At 45.9% G+C, this 18,106-nt stretch overlaps 1 protein-coding gene across 4 annotated transcripts in view; it reads right to left on the reverse strand.

Annotated features, from left to right (window-relative positions):
- Positions 1–17,056, reverse strand: part of PRKCE (protein kinase C epsilon) — a 536,579-nt gene extending 519,523 nt beyond the window's left edge. For 3 of the 4 annotated variants that reach the window (XM_055108017.2, XM_003822657.6, XM_034953058.3), the window contains exon 1: positions 15,796–17,056. In XM_055108017.2, the coding sequence (XP_054963992.1) occupies positions 15,796–16,143 (348 nt within the window). In that variant the 5' untranslated portion in view covers positions 16,144–17,056. The remainder of the gene's footprint in view (positions 1–15,795) is intronic. The other variant, XM_063594977.1, reaches the window with a different exon arrangement.
- Between the last annotated feature and the right edge of the window lie 1,050 nt (positions 17,057–18,106).

Here is an 18,106-nt window from a genome sequence, read left to right on the forward strand (position 1 = left end):
TGCCTCAGCCTCCTGAGTAGCTGAGAGTACAGGCGCTCACCACCATCCCCGGCTAATTTTTGTATTTTTAGTACAGACGGGGTTTCTCCATGTTGGCCAGGCTGGTCTCGAACTCCTGACCTCAAGTGATACACCCGCCTCGGCCTCTCAAAGTGCTGGGATTCCAGACATAAGCCACCGTGCCCAGCCGTGACAAGAACTTTTCTATGCACTTTCTATGCATTATATTATTTATTTCAAACACAATTAGATAGATAGTACTGACTTTGTTTTACAGATGAAGAAACCTCAGAGAGGTTACACAACTTGTCAAAAGGTCACACGACTGGTTCAGTGGCGGGACCAGGATTAGAATCCATCTCCCTGTCATATAAAGCCCTTCCACTTAACCACGGTGCCACCTGGTTCCATATCTGGTGGTTGTGCTGCATCCTTTTTCACTTTTTTTTTGAAGTTAAAACATATATAATAACAAGGAAAACTAGGTGTGGAGGTGAGGGGGTATATGGGAACTCAGTACTTTCTGCCCTATTTTTCTATAAACCTAAAACTGCTCTAAAAAATAAACATAACTAATTTTTAACAATAATGCTGAAGTAAAAGATAAAAATCCTCCTCATGTGTTGGCCTTTTCCTTTTTTAAAGTTCATACAGGTGTGTGCGTGCATGTAATTTTTTTTACAATACTACACTGTCTTCAGTTATGGAAGAAAGGAGAATACCCTAGTGCAAATACCCAAAGGAAGTCTATTATTTAGATCAATATTATAAATTCATGTTAAAATTTTACTTAACCAGGCTGGGCATGGTGGCTCACGCCTGTAATCCCAGCACTTTGGGAGGCCGAAGTGAGAGGATCACTTGATGCCAGGAGTTTGAGATCAGCCTGGGGAACACAGTGAGACTCCATCTCGATAAAAAAAAATTTTTTTTTGAGACAGAGTCTCAACCTGTTACCCAGGCTGGAGTGCAGTGGTGTGATCTCGGCTCACCGCAACCTCCCCCTCCAGGGTTCAAGCTATTCTCATGCCTCAGCCTCCCAAGTAGCTGGGATTACAGGTGTGTGCCACCACATCTGGCTAATTTTTGTATTTTTAGTAGAGATGGGGTTTCACCATGTTGGCCAGGCTTGTCTCGAACTCCTGACCTCAGGTGATTCGCCCGCCCCGGCCTCCCAAAGTGCTGGGATTACAGGCATGAGCCACTGTACCCAGCCTCTACAAAAAACTTTTAAAAATTAGCTAGGCATGGTAGTGTGTGCCTATAATCCCAGCTACTTGGGAGGCTGAGGCAAGAGGATCCCTTGACCCCATGAGTTCAAGGTTGCAGTGAGTTATGATCACACCACTGCATTCTAGCCTGGGTGACAGAGGAAGACCCCCACTTAAATAAATTTGTTTTTAAATTTAACCAATCAAGCATCTGTTATGTGTGGGGCAATATGCCAAGCATTAGCACAAAAAGGCAGGAGTTTTATCCTCAGGAACAGACCTCTTCTGTGTCTGCTAAAGAAAAGAGAGAAAGCATCAACACTAGGCATCAGTAATTTTAAACGGAGGGCACAAACAGTAAATGTTACCGCAATTCCAAGAGCCAAAAGAGCTGTAGCCTGGAGAATTCTGGGAATGATCGCCCAAAGAGAAGGGGATTTGGATGGCTGGTTAGAGTATCCCAGGGATGGGGATATGTGAGAGCAGAGCACAAAGAAGGGATAGAAAGAGTTTGAGTATGAAAGTTAGAAACAAGCCCTCAAGCAGAAGGTTCCTACCCCAGAGGATAAGAGATCCACCTGGCAGAAAATGGAAGCCGGGGAGGTGCAAACCACACAGGGCCCTGGATGTCTGGAGGGATGAGCAGACTTCACTATGTAGGCAACTGGGGCTGGCAGGAGACAATGGTGGGTTCTGAGCAACCGGAAGGGTATTTAGTGCCATGATCCCCACACAACTCATACACAAATCCCCTGGATTCCAGGGAACCAGACTAATAAAGATATAAAAACCCCTCCTATAGCTGTCTCCATGAATTAGTACTCAGGCACCTGGAGCTTAAATGGGATATTCTTTTCTAAAACAAAGGAAATATTTTTTAAAGCCAGCTAGGTAGTCATGGCCAGGAATTGTGCACCTTCTATGAACAGAGCCCTGATATTCACCATCAGGGGAGGAGAAGGAAGCGGTCCTGTAGCAGGCTAATGGCAGGGAATAAACTTCAAACGTTAAGGTAGGAGGCCTTCTCCATGACTCTAGAAGCCCTAGAAAGGGGTCCCTCATCAAAAATATGTTACCTACTTACACCAAGGCTGGAATTATTTTAACAAGAGGCTACGTTTCCCTCCTCTGCCCTCACAGGGACAAGAGGACAAGCAGATCCATTCCTGGGCATGTTTCATTATTGGGGTAGTGGGAAGCAGAAGCCTAGGTTGCCAGCTTTAGCAAAGAAAAATCGAAGGCCAAGCTAAATTTGAATTGCATATAAACAACAAATACTTTTGTAGTATAAGAATGTCCTATGCAATACCTAGGACATATCTATAGAAAAAAAAAGTATTCATTGTTTACCTGCAATTCAAATTTAACTGAGCATCCTGTATTTCCTCTGGCAACTCTGGGCTCAGTGCACCTGCAAGAGAAATAGGATGGTGTCATGAAGAAGCAAAGAAGACAAAGGAGCATGGGTACCAAAGAGAAACTTTTTTTTCTACTTCAAGACGTGGTGACTCTGCAGAAGCTCACAGTTGCTCATCAACTGGGGCAGAGAGTTGATGCTTACTTAAATGCCCAAACATTTCACCTACATCTATCTTATTTAATCCTCACAGCAACTCGACAAGCTGCAAAAGATGACTGTTATTAACCCTTTTTTTAAATTAGCAAACAGAAGTTTGAGGAGGTTAAGTGAATTTTCTCAAAGTCACAAAGCTACAAAGCAGAAGAACAAGACCTCCTGCTCTTGGGTGAATTCTGAATGTTTTAAAGGAAGAAAAGGATTTCTATGGTTGCAAAGAAGAAGAAAAAGCAATTTCTGAGAAGTGATCCTCAATGAAGAGTAGGTGAACTACTTGCCACATATATTTTTGTTACTTAAATGTAAATTATGTAAAATGAAATCTGAGCTTAAAGATCAAGGCTCTTAACAATTACAAGTAAATGCATATTTCCTCACTGAGAGTACAGTAATCTTTTCAGAAGGCTGGCTATGCTTCAACTCTTGTTACTCTTTAGCAATTCCAACATCGTGGTGGAAAGCAAAGCTTTGCTCTCTAAAGGCAGCACCTTTGTGCACTGCCCAAATTTGGCCCAGGACAACTGAACAATCAGTGTGCGCTGCATTAGAGGTTGGGCATATATAAGACTCACATGGTAGGAAAATGAAGTCAGATGCTTTGGCCCAGAGAAATGGGATATACACCTGGACCACAGAAAATGGGATGTGAAAAAAAGCCTTAAGCCTCAGTTACCACACTAGGCCCACAAGCTAATGCAGAGGATGTTCAGGTCAAAATGCAACAATGTCTCAGCTTTTCAAATACACAAAAGGGAGCAATGAGACAGATGTCCCCATTGACTAAGACAGAAGCCAGTCCAAGGGAAGGTAATCCATGTTCCCCTCACCTCCCACCCTAGGAGCTGTTTAAAAAGAACCAAGTGTGAAATTGTAGTTCTGCACACTTGGAATTTAGCAAACCCAACTCCTGTTGCTCATTCATTTCCAAGAGGGAGGGACATAAGGACTGGAAAGGTTTCACTGGCAGCCCTTCAGTTGGTTATTACTAATAAAATCCCCAAACAGAAGCACAATTTTACCTGCATCTAATAATAAACATTAATCACAGATAATTACCAATAATAAGTAGTTAACCATTGATCACAAACTTGCTATAAGGTAGCTATTATTCCCATTTTATGGATGAGGAGACTGGTACAGATAGGCTAAATGATTTGTCCAATATGCAGCCAAAACTGATAAAACTAGATTTCAAACCCAGGACTAACTCCAAAGCCCATTCTACTAGTTTTAGATCCGTGAACTTAGACAAACCACTATCCAATGACATGAAGGATGCTACAAAGTTATTCTCCATCCCTATCAGACCTATCAATAAACAAACAAAAGAAAATTAATTGGAAATGCAGCATGTGAGATTGTCAGCATAGATTTCCTGGATAATTAAAACTTCAATATATCACTAGTGATTTTGTTCAACACTTTGCTCCAAGCAAAGTTCCTAGAACATAGAAAGTACTCAATATATGTTTGTTGAATGGCTGGCTGGCTAGATGAATGGATAGATTAATGAATGAACATCCATTCTAGCTACTGTTCCCGTTCTTTGGATAGTTTGTTTTGGTTTTTGTTTTTTTAATCGGGCAATTTTTCTGGAGTGCATTCCTACTTTAATCTTAACTGGTCTCCTGACTGCCCTCATAACACAAAATGCTAAAAACTGCCTGTCCAACATTTTCTTTTTTTTTTTTGAGACGGAGTCTCGCTCTGTCGCCCAGGCTGGAGCGCAGTGGCGTAACTTCGGCTCACTGCAACTTCCGCCTCCTGGGTTCATGCCATTCTCCTGCCTCACCCTCCCAAGTAGCTGGAACTACAGGCCCCTGCCACCACGGCTGGCTAATTTTTTGTATTTTTAGTAGAGATGGGGTTTCACTGTGTTAGCCAGGATGGTCTCGATCTTTTGACCTTGTGATCCGCCTGCCTCGGCCTCCCAAAGTGCTGGGATTACAGGCGTGAGCTGTCCAACATTTTCTATGTTCTTCTTCCAGTTTAGAGGGGCTCCTTTCCCTGTCTATTTAGATCCCATTTTCCTCAAGGCCTGGCTCAAAATATTACCAAGAAGCCTCTGCCAACTAGCAGAACCCACATTAATTCCCCTCTCCTTTGAATTCCCACAGTTCTTCAAATTCACTGTTTTATAAAAGGGTGTTAATCTTGATTTTCCGAATGGCCCACTTGAGAATATCCATTTCTTTTTTCTAATTATAATGTTTTTCAAAATATGTCCACAAAACATGAGTTCTTAATGTTTCCCAAATAAAAGCATTCTATGATGAAATATTTTGGGGACATATCTGGTTAAACAGACGTGTACAACTCGCTTTGCGATAGACCATCTTGAGTCTTTAATACACTAATGTGCATTTGACTCTGTAACATTTCCCAACCTCTTTGATCACAGAGACCTGAAAATAAATAAGGCTCCCACTCCTTGAAAGTCAATCTGGCAAACGCTGGTCAATTATATGCTCCATCTTTAATGGCTGATTGATGATTCTCTCAGCTACCTAAACTGGTTGAGATAATCATCAGTGCAGAAGGCAGGGAGATAGGTTCATACACCTTACATTCTAGGAATTCTGCTTGCTTGCTTGCTTGCTTGCTTGCTTGTTTGTTTTCAGAGTACTCTCTGAGTGGCTTAATGATACAGAGAGAGGGCTCCATTTAAGAATTAAATTTATTTTTTGTGAGCCTTGAACAAAGGTAGGTAAAGAAGCAAGCTATCAAAAATAGCTTTGTGATTTCGATCACAACAAAGAAGAAAGGCAAAGAGGGAAAAAAAAAAGCAGGAGCTGGCCCTTTTGCAGGGGAGACGAGGCTAAACTTCATGGAGAATAATAAAGACAAACTATTATCAAGTGCGAAAGTTAACCGTAGCCAAGGCCCAGAATGTAGGGTCCAGGAGCTGAGTCAAGATCATTGTTAACAGGTGCCTTTACAGAGCATCTAGACTATCCTAACTCCTGATTTCACAGCTGGGGAATTAATAGGAGTCACCTGACTCCCCTATTCAATACATTTCCTAGAGAGAGAAAAAAAATTAGCCAATCCAGTCCTGAAGAAGTGAGATCTAGGTTTCCCCAGGCTCTGAAAGGATTGTAGTAAGCTGTGCTTCTCGGTTGTAATTTTACAGATCATATATTTATGTTATTCTTTGATTAATGTCGTGTCTCCTAGTAGAGTGTATGCTCTCTGAGAGCAACGACCAGCTCTTGACATAGTGGGCATAGCACCTGGCATATTCAATAAATATTTGCTCAGTGAATGAAAGGACGGCCAGAACAATGAATGAATATACTACTCTGTCCACTGCTTTGAATCTTTTGTGAATTCTTTCTTTTTCAGCACTGTACCAAATGATGAACTTCTAAGAGCACAGACTCAGTCAGTCTGATTAAAGAATACTGCCTATTTGAGCTTCTACAAGACAGATCCCAGAGAGCTAAAGGGGGGTAGAGGGGGACACTTCCTGTTCACGAGATGCTTATATCTGCCTGGGGAAAGAAGACTGGCAACAAAAGATGCCATAGTCTGAAAAAACAAATCTATTCAAAAAGGACATAAGCAAAATCAAAGACTATTTTTCTCCTCAATAATTAGTTCTAGATTCACTCATCATGATTTTTTAAAATTCTTCTAGGCTGGGCACAGTAGCTCACGCCTGTAATTCCAGCACTTTGGGAGGCCAAGGCGGGTGGATCATGAGGTGAGGAGATTGAGACCATCATGGCTAACATGGTGAAACCCCTTCCTTACTAAAAATACAAAAAAAAAAAAAAATTAGCTGGGCGTGGTGGCAGGCACCTGTAGTCCCAGCTACTCGGGAGGCTGAGGCAGAAGAATGGTGTGAACCCGGGAGGCGGAGCTTGCAGTGAGTAAAGATGGCACCATTGCACTCCAGCCTGGGCGACAGAGCGAGACTCCTTCTAAAAAAAAAAAAACAAAAAAACAAAAAACAAAACAAAACAAAAAAAACTCTTCTTGAAGCCAGGCGCAGTGGCTCACTTCTCTTATACAATCCCAGAATTTTGGGAGGCTGAGGTGGGTGGATCACTTAAGGTCAGGAGTTTAAGACCACCCTGGCCAACATGGTGAAACCCTGTTTCTACTAAAAATACAGAAATTAGTCGGGTGTGGTGGCTCATGCTTGTAATCCCAGCTACTTGGGAGGCTGAGGCAGGAGAATCGCTTGAACCCGGGAGGCAGAGGTTGCAGTGATCCGATATCACGCCACTGCACTCCAGCCTGGGCAACAGAGCAAGACTCCATCTCAAATTTTAAAAAACTCTTCTTAAGCTTGATTACATTTTTAGTCTTATCTACCTCTTGGGGTCAGGAGCTCAGTGAGTCTACTCCTTGCTGGCAAATACAGGTGACTTATCGCTAACATAAAACTACCTCTTTGAGACTTCAAGGTGGGGTAGAGGTCAGGGATGAGGAGAGAGGAGATCCTCATTTCAGCATCTGGGTTTCATGATAGGCTTCTGTTTTTCCTCCTCTTCCCCAGCACAGTATTACAGATTTCAGTTATATTTCCTCTGGAGTTTCAGTTTTGTTTAGATGTCAGTGAGTTACGATGAACTGTATGTTCCTGTCCTCCCAGTTCTCCCAGCACAGTACAGACTTTTGGCCACTTCACATGGTTTCTGACAGAAAACTAAATCTCAAACAGGTGCAACCCTGCTGATTAGCATTATAATAGATTGTAATTACTTAACAAGCCCATATATACCCAGAGGAACTTGGAGAGAAATATAATGTTTTGCCAAGTGTAGCTTTTATTTATGTAAAATATTGCAGGCCTGCTCTGGAGTTCTTTTAGCCTAAGTGAAACCCCTGGAAGCTTTGTCTGATCATGCTTCAATAGCTCTATGAGTTCAGGCGCCAGAATTTGAAATTTCGTTTCTTGTTGCTGCCAACTACAAAGGGTTTTGTATCTAAAGCCCTGATGAGAATTTGAACTTCATTTAAACTCTGCAAATGGAGGACAAGTGGGCCTTTTTCTTCTTCCCTCACCATGGCACCTGGAATGGGCCCTGGGCACTCAGAGGGTAGAAAATTCCTACTTTTGGGAACTTCAGACTTGATGGAGATTCTTCAGCTTGATGCAAATCGCTATGTGGAAATAATATAGCATTCTCTCATAAGAACATCTTCAGGGATCTCATAGATTTTTATAAAATAAAATATCATTTTCTCCTTCCTCCTCCTCCTCACTTCTTTCAACTGTACAGAAGGATTGTTTAAGAAATTCATTCAACTGGTTTCTATCGAGATGCCATACTCCTCAGAGGCAGGAACTACACATACACAACTTTTATGTTACCAAACCCCATATCTACCAATAGTGCTCGACCATAGTAGGTACTATAGAAATACACACTTGTTTTCTGTTCATTCATTCATTCATTCAACAATGTGCCAAGAAATTTATTCATTCATTCAACAATTTATGCATTCATTCAACAAAGTGCCAGGCACTGTTTTGGGTGCCGAGATAAAGCGGTGAACAAAAAGCTCTACATTTATAGAGCGTCTGGTGTTCTGGTATTAGAAATAAACAACAAAGATAAATAAGAAAACTAAATAGTGTATCAGATAGAGGTAAGAGTAAAGAGTAAAAAAAAAAAAAAGGCAGGAAAGGCGCATATGAAGCATAAAATAAGAGTGTGAACTTTTAGATAGGATTGCCAGAAAAGGCCTTACTGAGAACATAACATCTGAGCGAAGACTTGAGCCATGTGGATATCTGGGAAAAGAGCATTCTAAAAAAATGGGATGGCAAGGGTAAAGACTGAGGCAGGAGCATGGTAAGTGCATTTAAGGGGTGTCAAGTGGGTCAGGATAGCTAGAGAGGAATGAACAGGGAGAAGAGTGGCAGGTGATAGGGTCAGAGAGGTCACAGCAGAAGGCCTGACTTTGTTGGTCTTGTAAATTATGGTAAGGGATAATCTCACCTGAGAGATCTGTGAGCAGAGACAGGAGCTGAGAAGCCAGGACAGGTGGAAGCAATTCAGAGGCTGTTGAAATAATCCAGGTGTGAGATAATAGTGACTTGGACCCAAGTGAGGTCAGCAAAGGTATGGAAAGGATGTGATCTGAGATATATTTTGAAGGCAGAAAGAGCAGATGTTGCTGATGGATAAGATATGGGGCACCTGAGAATTACAGGCGTCAAGGATGGCCCCTCAAGGTTTTTGGCTGGGTAATTGGAAGGATGGAGTTGCCATTTCTTAAGCTGAAGAAGAAGGGCTTAGATTGAGGAGAGGGGAAAATAGGTATACAATATTAGGCATATGGAGTTTAAGATGCCCTTTACACAATGAAAGCTGAAGACCTGAAGGCAATCCCATATATAAAGTCTAGAGTTCAGGGTCAGGCATGAGCTGGAATTAGGAATTTAGTGTCAACAGCACTGAAAGTGTATTTAAATCCATGAAACTAAATGACATTGGCACAGTAAAACCAAAACACCAGCTCCCAAATATCCTCATTTCCAATTACCCATACTCTTCAATAAATAATTAACCTTTGTCTACAATGACCGCAGCTTCTAGACTTTCCAGAACAATCTCATTTCAAGTAATTCTATTATCTTCAAAAGGGCAATTTGTTAAGTATAACTAAATCAAATTTATTTTTAGAGTATGTAAGACTTTTCATATAAATACATTCACAAATCAAGGAGAAAAATATATTTCACTGGACCATATGTTCTGATTTAAGATTCTAAAACTATGAACACACAAATGACTCTTCAAATATTAATAAAATTGCTGAAATGTATTATAGCCAGACCACTTGCTACAAGCTTTATAGTTCCTTATTTAATTCTCACAGCAACTCTGAAAGTCAAGACCTATGACATTTCCATTTTACAGATGAAGAAACGGGCTTAAAAAGCCTAAGTCACATGCTCAAAGTCACAGAACTAGTGAGTGGTGGAGATGCCTTCCAGTTAGAACTCACTGAATCCAGGGAGAGCGGTCCATTGAGGAGCCAGGGAATTCAGGGTCTCAAATATTCACTAAATCTGCTGCTGGCCAAAGACACTAAGAAGAAGAAACAGGACAAACAACCCTTGACTGTCCATGAAGTTGAAGGCTAACTCAGGTCCTTAACTCTAGGGACCCAATGCCAAGATGTTGTCTTTGATAGCACTGGGCCAAGAATGAATCCTTTGGGTAGTTGTTAAACAACCAGCTATGGACCAATGAGAGCAATATTGGATTACATGGTATTATAGGAGTAGGGGAAAGGGAGATCCAGGGACCCTCGGCTGCTGGGGAAATAATTCAGGGTATAGGCGCACACGAAGGAGGTATGGACAATTGCCAGCCCTTCCCTACCTCCTTACCCCCTTAGTAGTCCCTTCCCACCCTACTGTGTTTAAATGACAATGGAGGTTTCAGAAATCCTTTTAAAAAATTTTTTCCTACAAATATCCTGAAGATAGAGATGTGCTCTAGAGTAACATATATCAAAGTGCGGTCAGGCTGCCATTGTAGGAGATGCAGCAGGGGTCCTGCTTAACTCAGGCTCCATTCGGGGCATCAGAATCAGCACTGCTAGAGGCTGTGCCCTGGCATCTGTGTTGCATGAATCTCCCCCAAGTGATTCTGGTGGGCCAAGGGAGAACGGCCTCAGAGCCTAACCTCTCCGAATGATGTACAGGCCTATCTCCCAGAGTCCAAACAGGGTATAGGCCTATCTCCCAGAGTCAGTAGGGGTGCCATCATTTTGAAAAGCTTTGCCGATGGGCTACTTGGGAAATACAAACCAGAAATGACACTTCTAGTGTCCCATTCTTTGCCAAATGAGACGGCCAGACTGAAGAGAGCTACTTTGGAGAATATGAAAACCTAGCTTTCTCGTGGCCCATATAATAATCAATTCAGTCAAAAACTCTCTCTAGGCCAGCCCCATGCTCATTTTGGGGGCTATAATAATAATAATTATAGTAGATATGCATTGAGCAGTTACTAGGGACCAAGCATTGGTGTATGCATTATACATATATTAACTCATTTTAATCCCCACAGTCAACCCATTTCATTATAGGGAGGTATATTTATTATCACCCACTTTGTACAGGGGAAGGAATGGAAATACGGAAGGTTAAGTCACTCGCTAAAGGTCATGAAAGTGGTAGATGGTAGAAGTGGGATTCAAGTCCAAGCAGTGTGACTCCAGACTTCGCTGCTCTGGGGAATCACCTCTCAAATGATGGCTTTCTGTACCTCTGGATTCTGAGTGCCTGCCTCTTCTACAGAATACAGCAAGGGAGTGACATTCACCAAAGATGTCTTCAGAGGCAGGGCAGTAGAACAAAGAGGAAACTGAGCTCAGTATGTAGACTACTGAAGCAATGATAGAGAAAAATCCAAAATGTGAACGAGCCAGCCAGCTGTCACCTGCACGCAGCCCTTCAAGCCCTAATCCTTGCTCCGCCTGCCTCCCACCCCTGTGCTAAATGCAATGCCAATCCATCCAGCATTCATTCAGCCTCTGCTTCTAACATGAATCCCAATACTTCTAGTTCACACAATTATTATTCTAAATCTTTCTTTAAAAATTATAAAGTTATACAGTCACATTTCAGGACATATCTATGTAAAAATGCTTGATCCATTAATTATCTGGAGCCCTCTCTGGCCTGCAATTTCTATTCTAGCCCAGTGTTTCTCAAAGCAAGCCTGGTCTGGTCAGAATCTCTGGGACAGCTGGTTAAAAATGTAGATTCCCAGCTTATTCCAAATTGTAGCATCAAAAGCTCTCAAGGTTGGGCCAGAGGATCTATATTTTTATCTATATGGATCTATATAAATCTTTATAGATCTATATTTTATATGCCCTCCCTTACTGATTCTTATATACATGAAAGTCTGAGTAGTGTTATTAACTGGTTCTTGGAAAACCCAGCTATAGCAATAGTGTTATAATAGATTTTACTTCAAAGCATCAGCAAAATCTTTCCTTCTCTTTGTAATGAGCTTTCTCTAAAGCAACCTCCTTTGTCATCACAACTGAAACATCTCTCATTATCTGGAGAATAATTATCTCAGCTTGGCTTTTACGCATTCTAGAATTCACCTCAGTTTTCTAAACTTTTTCCTACTCCAATGTTTCAGAAGTGTGGGCCCCACATCACTGATGATGTTCAGAGGCACCTGGAATGAACTTTGTTTCTGTATTGTAGAGCCCTGTTTATTTTAATGTGAACAAAGAAAAGTTATAACTACATGCTCCAAACCTGTGATTTCATGAATAGTGGGGCTTAAGAAAAGACTACATGGAAAATAAAAGAATCAATTTTTTACATATTAAGTAAATGAAAGCACAGGTAGTACTCAGAAAAAAGTCTTAAATTTGGGAAACCTTGTCCTGCCCACTCCTTTCTGACAGGTACACTCAGTTTCTGTCCTGCTCATCCATTCTCCAACCCTGACCACAGGATTGTCTGCCTTTATTCCTGCGGTGGCCATGCCAGGAACACTGCTCCTTCTTGTAGATACCTCTTTAAATATAACCTACTGTTTCACACTCAGCTCATGCCTCCTTCCAAAAACCCTCCTGGATTCTTCCAGTTCTCCCTACCTTTTTTTTTTTTTTTTTTTTTTTTCAAGAGACAGGGTATCACTCTGTCACCCAGGCTGGAATGCCGTGGCCTGATGGTCAGATCATAGCACACTGCAGCCTTGAACTCCTGGACTCAAGTAATCCTCCCACCTTGGCCTCCTGAGTAGCTGGGACTACAGGCACACACCACACCGCAGGTCCAGATTTGGCTAATTTTTAAGTTTCTTGTAGTTATGGAGTCTTACTACGTTGCCCAGGCTGATCTTGAACTTCTGGACTCAAACGGTCGTCCCAGCTCAGCCTCCCAAGTAGTTGGGACTGCAGGCATGAGCCACAGTGCCTAGCCCACACTCCCTTTTTAAACTCTTAACACACTAATGGTACCACCTGTGTGGAACCTAATTGCTAGTTAAGTGTCTACATTGGGGTGTCCAACTTTTAGGCTTCCCTGGGCCACATCGGAAGAAGAACTGTCTTGGGCCACACATAAAATACACTAACACCAATGATAGCTGATAAGCTAAAAAAAAAAAAAATGCAAAGAAACTTATAACGTTTTAGGAAAGCGTACAAATTTGTGTTGGGCTGCATTCAAAGCCATCCCGGGCCACATGTGGCTCACGGGCCATGGGTTAGACAAGCCTGATGTATATGTGGGTACTTGGTGTCAATTCCTTAGTGAAATGGAAGCCCCCTGAGAGTAACCCAGGGCCTCATTTTCCTCTGGATGGCCCACAGTGAGAAGCTTCCCTGGTTAGACATGAGCACAAAACAGGAACTCCACGAATACAAGTGAATTCAAAGTGCAGCAGAATTTGGTGTTCCGCAGCAATGAGAGAAGCGGCTGCTTTATGCTATCCACATCCCCTTACTTCAGGCCAGATCTCTCAGCCACACCTGAGAAGGGTGTGTTTCTTCATTCCGCCAGGTAAGGAGTGAAGAGACCTGAGCCCAGGGAATTCTACCCAAAGCTATGAAACCATGGGTTTACCCTAAATGTTAAGACTGGGAAAGGTGAACTTAGCCCAGCTGCAACTTGTCTCCATTTCCAAGGGCCAGTCACCCCTGCCAATGAGTCCCCACCTTCAGCCTGGAGGAATCAGAGTGGCTACAGCATCCTCTGGTGAAAACAGATGGGCATTCTGAACCTGCTCCACTACTTGACTCATCCTTGAGACTTTGGGCTTCTCTATCTCAAGTTTTTTAGTTTGTCCAATACCTGCCATACCTAATTCACAGTTGCTATAAGGCAAAAGAGATGAAGTTATCAAGTACAATAAAAATGTCAGGGACACAGCACATGGATCTGCAGGGAGAATAGGCTGGGAGGCCAGATGGGCAGGCTCGGCTCCCCATCAGACAAGCCATGGGCAACAGGCGGTGAGTGAGGGCCCTACTTCCAACCCACCTTTGCTTGTCATGTGACCCTCGGTCCCCAACTAGCTTCTCTGGAACTCAATGTCCTCATCTGTAAAACTTGCCTGTGCATTAGATGATCTGGCCTAGGGCCAAATCCAACATGAATTTGAGAACCTTAGAGGATGATAACCAAACAAGTTCCCACTGCATGCTTCACTAGGAGGGATGAAGGTGGGGACAGTGTCCTGAAGCTCCCAGAGTTTGGGGTGTGCCCCAGTGAAGCATCACCAGAGATACAAAGACACTCTCCCTCCAACCAACATCTGTTCTATGGATAAATGCAGACCTGCTGCTCCTCATCCCTGCTCTCTGCCCCACTGTCCAAGCCCCTCATCTGCATACACTGCAAAAGGCCCCCATCTCCTAGCTACCAGCGTCAAGTTTTTTCCACCCTCTTCCTGTCCAAAAACAACAACTCCAAAATCACAGGTTTTCAGAGTCAAGATCTACCTCTGAAATTAGTTATCCCTTCCACTCCCCCTCTCATATGCACTGCATTCATGAGGAAAGGGCCCAAAGGCCATGCATGGAAAAGAAATGGGGAATGAGTGGGAGCTCTGTTGTGGGGGCTGAAGGAAGCAGAGATGAGGGACATCTGTGAAGTAGAATAGAATGGCATGGAGTTCTCTGGGATTCCATAAAGGTTTGCCTGCTTTCCAAAGTGCAAACCACAAATCTAGAGTTCTACGCATGTGGCTTGTTGGAGCTTCCCTGTGAAACCGTAACCATGGTTTCAGGCAGACTACATCACAGCCATGAGCATAAAAACAACAGGCTCTCTCCTATTTTTCCCTAAAACTCCGTGTCCTTGAAAAAAATATGTAAAGTGATATGCCAAGGTGATCCATGTGCAACCTCTGACCTCTAGGACATTCATGAAGTTACCTGGTTTTCAATAGAAAGCAATTGCTCTACACCACTTTTGAGGCTTAGATAGCTCTCTCACTTTTTGTGTAGACCAAAGAACCCTGAAAACATATACCTCCAGAGGAACGCTTGTACTTGCTGGAAACATGTAACAAACCTGAAAACACAAAAATCCACATCCTAAATTAACACCTTCCTTCCAAGAAGAGAAAAAAAAAAAAAAACCCAAAAACAAACACAAAAAGCAAAATGAAGGTTTGCTTCTCTCTGCTTGTCCAAGTGCCAAGACTGGATGCATTTGGTTTATAGTAGATTGAGACAAGACCTCTTTCCAAATCCTTAATAGTTTAATAATGGAATCAATTAACAACTCAATCTCATACTTAGAAATCGTCTTTTATTGCACAGTATCTTGACAATCAAAACAGAGAAACAATATAACTTTAAATAAGATTCAAAGCACTGACTTCCAATTACCCACAAGCAGAACCCTTCTTAAAATGCAACATTCATTCTGCATGGATGGGCAACGAATTGGACAAAACAAGCTCGACTGATGTTTCTGGGACCATAGAGGAGACATCCTGGAGGAGAACACATTTTTTCTACTTGTATGTCAGAAGATGAGCTAACCACCATGCAAGAGAATAGAAACAAGCCAGCTTCCTCTCGGAGGGAAAAATAAAGCAACTCCTCGCTCGGCTAAGCAGGACAAAGCCAGGACGTGCAAGAAGCCTTCAGTCAAAGGCTCCACGTGCCTTTCCAAGGACGGAGGGACCCACCCACACACAATCACACACAGCCAGCCCACCACGCGCCTGCGGAAGAAAGCCGGGTCCTTGGCCAACCTTCAGCACCAGCGGCCCAGGCTCTCCCAGTTTGCAAACCTCCCGCAGCACCCACCAACTGGAGGGCACAGAAGGAGCAGAGGGCCACATCCTCTTTCCAAGTCTCATCTTCCTCGCCAATGCATGTTTCTCCCCAACTATGAAGTGAAGTGTACCTCCCCAAGGAAACTGAGACTTACAGGCACACACACCCCAGTCGTCAATAAGTCCCGGAGCCCTACGATCAAGACCAGCGAGTCTTTCCCCGGGACCCCACAACCGGGTTCCCGGAACGACGGGGAGGCGCCACACTCACCCAGTCCTCGAAGTGGCGGCTCCCGTTCTGCAGCAGCTCCTCAAACTGGATGGTGCAGTTGGCCACGAAGTCGTCGTAGCCTATGGGGGCATCGTGAAAGACAGCCAGCTCGATCTTGCGCCCGTTGCACACATCGGTGACGAACTCGTCGTGCCAGGCCGGGCTGTTGGTCTTCTGCTTGGTGGCCGTTTGGCCGATGCGCGAGTCGTCCACATTGAGGGCAATGTAGGGGTCGAGAAGGAAAGTCTGCGGCCGGGGTCCCACCGCATGGCGCAGCGACCAGGCTGTGGGCTTCAAGCTCACGGCCTCGCAGATTTTGATCTTAAGAAGGCCATTGAACACTACCATGGTCGGGGCGGGGAGTGGGGGCCGGGGTCACTCCGTCTGCCCCGAGGGCAGGAATGAAGAACCGACGGCCCGGCACTCCGAGCCACAGGGACTCTTGGGTCCCCTTTCGCCCCACCCCGCACACTCCCTACACCTTGTGGCGTTGCGCCCTGGCGCGGGCGATTCTCAGCCAGTGCATGTATTTCCTCGCCGGGTTCCTAACGGAAAACAGGGAGGGGGGAGAGCTGGGGGATGTCCGTGTTTGGAGCAAGTCTCTCCCCCCGACCACCAGCTGCACCTCCAGAAGAGAAGACGAGCTGTCGGCTCCGCTGCAAGCCGCGGGGGCTGCCTCGCCGCCTCGCTGGCTCTCCGGCTCCGGGCTGCGGGAAAGCGGGCGCCGCGCCCGGCGCTTACCTACCTTTCCGAAACATAATCCCGGGAAATTTCGACTCCGGGAGGGGGATGGGGCGGTGGGACGGGGCGGGGACGAGAACCGGGGGCGCAGATTTCAACCCGGATCCTCTTCGCACACTCAGCGCCTGCCTCTGACCGCGCGGGGCGGGGGGGTGAACGGAGGGATGTTCAGTCTATCCGGAGGGATGCATGTCGAGAGGAAATGGTCCTCCTCGGAGCCAAATTTTTAAAAATCCACAAGCCCCACGGCCAGCCGGGGCCGCCGCCTCCTGGGCGAAGCAGCGCCGCGCCGGAGCCGGCGATCGGGAGGCGCCAGGAGCCCGGAATCTCACATCCGCGCGGGCTCGGAGTCCGGGCGGCCGCCGATCCGGCTCGGGGGCGCAGGCCAGCACCGGGCGGTGCGCAGCGCGGCGGCGGGGCAGGGACTGCGACTCAGCGCGGCCCCACCTCCTGGGCGCCGGCGCCCGCCCTCCGCGCTCCCCGCGTCCCGGCTCTCGGCTGCCGCTCGCTCGCCGCCCGCCAGCCCGCGCTCCCCCGCGGTCTCCTCTCCCTCTGTCGGTGTGCGAGCGAGTCTCCCTCCCTCTAATGCAGGAAATGCGCAAAAGACGTCAGTGTGTGTGAGTGTGTGTGTGTGAGTGTGTGTGCACGCGCGCGCGCGCACGGCAGTGTTTGGGGAAATAGAAAGTTTTGCCGGTTGGGGGAGCAATACGGAAAAAGTGAGCCGAGGAGAGAACGGTGGAGAGCGGGCGAGGCTGCCCGGGGTCGCAGCGGCGGGCGGGGCAGCCGGGGGGCGGGGACCCCGGGGAGCGGTGGCGCTGGGCTGGATGCGCTTGCCGGGGGCCATGGATGGCCATGGATGGGCCCCGCCGGGCCGCGTATCTCTCGGGGACCCTGCGGCCAACACTGTCTTTTAGAGCCGGGGATGGGGGAGTGGAGGGGTCCCTGTTGCCCTAGAGGCCTCGGGACCCTTCCCTTGCCCACCCCCACTCCGGCCGCGGCGGGCAGGAGCAGTCTGCGGAGTTCTGGCCCATCTGTCACTCTGTCCCGGGACGCTGTGATCCACGGCGGTGGGGGAGGGGGAAGGGGGAGGGACAAGCATGGCTCGGGTGAAGTTTTAAACTCTGTTCTTCTCTCTTGCCTTTCTTTGGGGACATTCTCCCCTTTGGGATCTGCCCTGGACTTCGCAAGCTGCGAGAACTTGTTGACAAGTGAAAGCTCGGTAGAGCCCCGGCTTGGTTTGTGGTCTGTTTATTTTTTGCAAAGTGACTGTTCCTATTTGCGCTGGTCCTTATCGGTGCCCCTTTGGGGGACTTCGGCACTGATCAGCGCGCTGACAGCCGCCGTCCGGGCTGCGGGAAAATGGGGCGCGCCCTCCGGGGGGCGAGTGGCTGTGTCCATGCTAATTTCCTCCGTAACCTTTAAACTCTCGCTGGAAGCTACCGCCGCGGCTGGTCACGTGAGGCGAGCCCTGGGCTGCTGGGGAAAAATTTCCTCGGCTGGGAGCCGGGACCGGGCCGGCGGCCGGCGAGGGACTGCCCCGCGTCCGAGACTGGGAACCCGGGAGGGCAGG

This window comes from Pan paniscus, chromosome 12 (genome assembly GCF_029289425.2).
Source record: "Pan paniscus chromosome 12, NHGRI_mPanPan1-v2.0_pri, whole genome shotgun sequence".
Classification (NCBI taxonomy): Eukaryota; Metazoa; Chordata; class Mammalia; order Primates; family Hominidae; genus Pan; species Pan paniscus.